At 42.6% G+C, this 6,470-nt stretch overlaps 1 protein-coding gene across 1 annotated transcript in view; it reads right to left on the reverse strand.

Moving 5' to 3' along the window:
* LOC120879796 (cytochrome P450 3A24-like) overlaps positions 1–6,470 on the reverse strand; it is a 36,706-nt gene that overhangs the window by 20,886 nt on the left and 9,350 nt on the right. The window contains exons 5-6 of the mRNA XM_040262805.1: positions 3,658–3,771; positions 3,321–3,409 (exon numbers count right to left, since the gene is read on the reverse strand). Of these exons, the coding sequence (XP_040118739.1) occupies positions 3,321–3,409; positions 3,658–3,771 (203 nt within the window). The remainder of the gene's footprint in view (positions 1–3,320; positions 3,410–3,657; positions 3,772–6,470) is intronic.

Genomic DNA, 6,470 nt, shown 5'->3' on the forward strand with positions numbered 1-6,470 from the left:
AGGGCCTAGATCTGATAGATAGAGTGCCTGATGAACTACGGACGGAGGTTCGTGACATAGTACAGGAGACAGGGATCAAGACCATCCCCATGGAAAAGAAATGCAAAAAAGCAAAATGGCTGTCTGGGGGAGGCCTTACAAATAGCTGGGAAAAGAAGAGAAGTGAAAAACAAAGGAGAAAAGGAAAGATATAAGCATCTGAATGCAGAGTTCCAAAGAATAGCAAGAAGAGATAAGAGAGCCTTCTTCAGCAATCAATGCAAAGAAATACAGGAAACCAACAGAATGGGAAAGACTAGAGATCTCTTCAAGAAAATTAGAGATACCAAGGGAACATTTCATGCAAAGATGGGCTTGATAAAGGACAGAAATGGTCTGGACTTAACAGAAGCAGAAGATATTAAGAAGAGGTGGCAAGAATACACAGAAGAACTGTACAAAAAAGATCTTCAAGACACAGATAATCATGATGGTTGATCACCCATGTAGAGCCAGACATCCTGGAATGTGAAGTCAAGTGGGCCTTAGAAAGCATCACTATGAACAAAGCTAGTAGTGGAGGTGATGGAATTCCAGTTGAGCTATTTCAAATCCTGAAAGATGATGCTGTGAAAGTGCTACACTCAATATGCCAACAAATTTGGAAAACTCAGCAGTGGCCACAGGACTGGAAAAGGTCAGTTTTCCTTCCAATCCCAAAGAAAGGCAATGCCAAAGAATGCTCAAACTACCACACAGTTGCACTCATCTCACATGCTAGTAAAGTAATGCTCAAAATTCTCCAAGCCAGGCTTCAGCAATACGGGAACCATGAACTCCCTGACATTCAAGCTGGTTTTAGAAAAGGCAGAGGAACCAGAGATCAAATTGCCAACATCCGCTGGATCATGGAAAAAGCAAGAGAGTTCCAGAAAAACATCTATTTCGTCTGTATTGACTATGCCAAAGCCTTTGACTGTGTGGATCACAATAAACTGTGGAATTTTCTTCAAGAGATGGGAATACCAGACCACCTGACCTGCCTCTTGAGAAACCTATATGCAGGTCAGGAAGCAACAGTCAGAACTGGACATGAAACAACAGACTGGTTCCAAATAGGAAAAGGAGTACGTCAAGGCTGTATATTGTCACCCTGCTTATTTAACTTATATGCAGAGTACATCATGAGAAATGCTGGGCTGGAAGAAACGCACGCTGGAATCAAGATTGCCGGGAGAAATATCAATAACCTCAGATATGCAGATGACACCACCCTTATGGCAGAAAGTGAAGAGGAATTTAAAAACCTCTTGATGAAAGTGAAAGAGGAGAGTGAAAAAGTTGGCTTCAAGCTCAACATTCAGAAAACGAAGATCATGGCATCTGGTCCCATCACTTCATGGGAAATAGATGGGGAAACAGTGGAAACAGTGTCAGACTTCATTTTGGGGGGCTCCAAAACCACTGCAGATGGTGATTGCAGCCATGAAATTAAAAGACACTTACTCCTTGGAAGGAAAGTTATGACCAACCTAGATAGCGTATTCAAAAGCTGAGACATTACTTTGCCAACAAAGGTCCATCTAGTCAAGGCTATAGTTTTTCCCGTGGTCATGTATGGATGTGAGAGTTGGACTGTGAAGAAAGCTGAGTGCCGAAGAATTGATGCTTTTGAACAGTGGTGTTGGAGAAGACTCTTGAGAGTCCTTTGGACTGCAAGGAGATCCAACCAGTCCATTCTAAAGATCAGTCCTGGGTGTTCTTTGGAAGGAATGATGCTGAAGCTGAAACTCCAGTATTTTGGCCACCTCATGCAAAGAGTTGACTCATTGGAAAAGACCCTGATGCTGGGAGGGATTGGGGGCAGGAGGAGAAGGGGACGACAGAGGATGAGATATGAGATGGCTGGATGGCATCACCAACTCGATGGACGTGAGTTTGAGTGAAATCTGGGAGTTGGTGATGGACAGGGAGGCCTGGCATGCTGCAATTCATGGGGTTGCAAAGAGTCGGACACGACTGAGTGACTGAACTGAACTGAAAAATTCAGGTCATTTGTTTACTTTTGCTCTTGTTTTCTTTGCCTTCAGAGTTAAATCCAAAAACATGTTGTTATGATTTATGTCAAAGAGCATTCTGCCTATTGTTTCTTCTATATTTTTATGGTTTCCAGACTTACATTTAGATCTTTAATTCATTTTGAGTTAGTTTTTCTATAGCGTATGAGAAAATGTTCTATTTTCATTCTTTACATGTAGTTGTCCAGTTTTCCTAGTACACTTGTTGAAGAGACTGTCTTTTTTCCATAGTATATTCTTGCTTTCTTTATCATAGATCAATTGACTCTAAGTATATGAGTTTATTTGGGGCCTATCAATTTTATTCAATTGATATGTGTCTCTTTTGTGCCAGTACTCTCTAAAATCAGGACCAAGACGTGGATGCCCACTCTTTCCACTTCTATTCAATATACTGTGGGAAGTCCTAGCCACAGGAATCAGACAAGAAAAAGAAATAAAGGGCATCCTAATTGGAAGGAACATGTGAAACTATTACTATTTGCAGATGAAATAATATTTTATATAGGCAACCCGGAAGTTCCACCAAAAATCTATAATAAATAAATTAGTAAAGTGACAGGTACATGATTAATTTGTAGACATCTGGGACTTTTCTATACAGTAATAAAGAACTATCAGAAACAGAAAAAAATAAAACAGTTCTGTTTAAAATCACATTAAAAAGAATAAGACACTGAGGGATAAACTTAACCAGGGAGGTGAAAGACCTATACTATGAAAACTATAAAACAATGTGGGAAATTGAAGGTGATACAAAGAAATGAAAAGATATCACATGTACATGGATTGGGACAATTAATATTGCCTAAATGTCCATGTTACCCAAAGCAATCTATAGATCTAGCATGATCCCTATCAAAATACCTGTGTTACTTCACATAGAATAAGAACAAATAATCCTCAAATTTATATGGAACCATACAAGACTATAAATAGCCAAAGCAATCTTGGAAAAAAACAACAGAGATGGAGGCATCACGCTCCCTGACTTAAGACCAAACTGTATTTTTGTCTCCCAGAATACCCAAGGTGACACTTAATCAGATAAGTTAATCCTGGCTCATGTACACAGAAGATACCTTCTGATATTTTGATGAGCCAACACTCATTCTTGCCTGGGTGGCCAGTCGGAGTTGTAACACCATACACCTACTTCTGTCTGGTCACTAGAGTAACTCAGCAGTAGGAAGTTGGCTCCAAGGCATGAAACACAAGGGTCTCCATGGAGCTCAGAGGACCAGCAGCCTCACCCCTACTTACTCTTTCATGTTGATGGACGTGCCTTTCTCTGCTTCCTTCCTCAGGTTCCTCACCAACACATCCCCATACTGCCCAATGATAGGGAACATCTAGACACAAAACACAACAGCACTGGAAGTTAAATGTGGAGACTCAAGTTTTAGAAGAACCTGGTTTTCAGGGGCATGGAGCTTTAAGTGACATTTTATTATGAATCTGACTATGTCTCTTTTAGGATGTGAAGATAAAAATCATTTTAGGAAACTCAAATTTGGCACACCACTCTTGGACAGGGATATGAATTTATTTTCTATCCTAATATTTAAGCTATTCATGGAAAACTCTCTTCTTTTCTTACCTCCTTAAGCTTCCCACTGGTGAAGGTTGGAGACAGCAATGTCCGTATTCTCTTCCATTGTTCATCCTCAGCCACAGAAACAGCATTTTTCATAATTCCCATTGGACCAAAAACCTAGAGTTGAAAGCAAATTTAACCCTACCTAAGTCTCAACAGTTGTGGTAAATGTGTTAATAATTTGGGGACAATGTAGTCAACAAATCTTTAGTGACTGTCTATGTGGTACCAGGCCCTGTGCTAGATGCACAATAAACATTTATCCTGAATGTATAGGTTCCTATGAATGTGGAAGAGACATTCAGCACTTGATGTGTTTCCAGCCTTCATATTCCAATCTCTTTTTAAATGCAAATGGCCCATGTAGTACATAAAGGGTTCTTCCAGGGGGATAGAAGGGAATAACATCTAGTTCATCTTCCTGGGCTATGCAGAGAAGAAAGGGATTGGTGACAGCCACCGAGATAACCTTGACAGACTGTATTTTGCCTCAGATTACTTCTGTCTTTACATATATTTACAGCCTGATCATGGAGAAGGCAACGGCACCCAACTCCAGTACTCTTGCCTGGAAAATCCCATGGATGGAGGAGCCTGGTGGGCTGCAGTCCATGGGGTCGCTAAGAGTCAAACACGACTGAGCGACTTCACTTTCACTTTTCACTTTCATGCACTGGAGAAGGAAATGGCAACCCACTGCAGTGTTCTTGACTGGAGAATCCCAGGGACAGGGCAGCCTGGTGGGCTGACGTCTATGGGGTCACACAGAGTCGGACACAACTGACGCGACTTAGCAGCAGCAACAGCCTGATCAACTGGAGAAAGGAATGTGCTGACATGGCGGGGGCTTTTTAAGAAGTACTAATTACGCAAAATTTTATGAATCTACTTCATATTCTGAAAAAATATGCACAATGACATGGAAAATATTTTCCCCTACATTTTCCCCCAGGAATGGAAAGGGGAAGAAGATAATTCTATTTCCCAGCTTGGGACAGACATATGAAGACAGCCTGTTTGAAAACTTCCTCAATCTTTCAAATTTATATTTTGTTTTAGAATAGATTGCTCCAATACTCATTCATGATAAAACTCACAAAACAAGAAGACAAAGAAATTTCCTCAACTTGATAAAGAGCATCTACAAAAAGACCTACAGCTAATAGCACTTTAATGATGAAATACCAAAGTGACATCTCCAAGACAGGAGACTCAGCACCAGAGTGGAGACTCCAGATTTTGTTGTCTCACAATTAGACAGCTCACAATAAATGAAAATAGGTCTAAGAAGCGTCAGCAATGCAACAGAGCACACTTGAAAACAGTTCACAAAAAGAGTAAGAAGAGTTGCATTTTGTTTGCATTATCCCTTCCCCTAGGCCAGCACTGCTCAGCAGCAAGAGGAAATTCCCCAGCTTGAGACATTTTCCCTTGCTGGAAAAAAAAAAAAAAGACTAAAAGAGACAACAGGATCAGTAACCAGTTTCTCCAGCCTTTCAGAACATTGCACAAATGACCTGCTTTGCTTTCACCCCACCCAGAGACGGGCAGAGCCGAGACAACCAGAGACAACTAGGAACAAAGAAGGGCAGGGACTACCAGTGTCAACCACGCAGCAGGAGTGACTATGGTTCTCTGTACCCTGCTCTGCAGAAAACCCCAGAAACTTTGCTATGATGAAACCAAGTGCCAGCATAGTCATTGGAAAACCTCTGAAAATTTTGGTGCTGATCACTTCCCAGGGGTCTACCTCAGCAGACTCCAATTGCCTAAGTCCTGCCTTTCCCCTCAACCCCCAAAAGAGCTGCTCCAGCCAGAGGTGCCCTGAGACCCAGGATCCACACCAGCCGCCAGCCCCGATCTTTTGGGCTGGGCATGTGCAAAACCCCATCCCAGACCCCTGAGGTGCTCAGGTGTCTACACTACATCAGTGGAAAGCAGCAGGTATAATGTGCTTCTGTAGCTACACACACACACACACACACACACACACACACACACACCTGTCTTTAACTTTATCTATTTGTCATCTGTCTATATCATCTGGCCTGTTATCATCTATCTACATACGAAAGTGTGGATTTACACTGATAATTCAGTCGGTGACTCCACAGGGTTTAGTCAAGTTTCTCAGTCTCTGAACCTGTGACTTCTTCTCCAATGGTGAGAATGCTGGCTTCCATCATCCTTTCTATGTTATTACTTATCAATCCTCCTTTATGGAGCGAATCCACAATCCATCCCTTTCCACTCACAATGCCCTGTCACCCTATAAGCCACTATCACAAGTGAGTATTTTGGGTTCCCTTACCAGTGAAAGTGAAAGGGGCTTCCCTGATAGCTCAGTTGGTAAAGAATCTGCCTGCAATGCAGTAGACCTTGGTTCGATTTCTGGGTCAGGAAGATCCCCTGAAGAAGGGAAAGGCTACCCACTCCAGGATTCTTGGGCTTCTCTTGTGGCTCAGCTAGTAAAGAATCTGCCTGCAATGCAGGAGACCTGGGTTGAATCCCTGGGTTGGGAAGATCTCCTGGAGTAGGAAAAAGCTACCCACTCCAGTACGTTGGCCTGAAGAATTCTATGGACTCTATATTTCATGGGGTCTCAGAGAGTTGGACATGACTGAGCTACTTTCACTTTCACTTCAGTGCCCGGCTGCCATCCCTGTGGACACCCTCCCCTCCCCACTCAGTCTCTGACTTGGAGCCACTGTCCTCCTTCTCTGGCCCCACCCCTTGACGTGCGAGGCTCCCCACCTACTGTGGCCCCGCTTCAGGTTTAGGACTGGAATGTCTAGGAAGAGATGGCAGGCAGGGGA

This window comes from Oryx dammah, unplaced genomic scaffold (genome assembly GCF_014754425.2).
Source record: "Oryx dammah isolate SB20612 unplaced genomic scaffold, SCBI_Odam_1.1 HiC_scaffold_2, whole genome shotgun sequence".
Lineage (NCBI taxonomy): Eukaryota > Metazoa > Chordata > Mammalia > Artiodactyla > Bovidae > Oryx > Oryx dammah.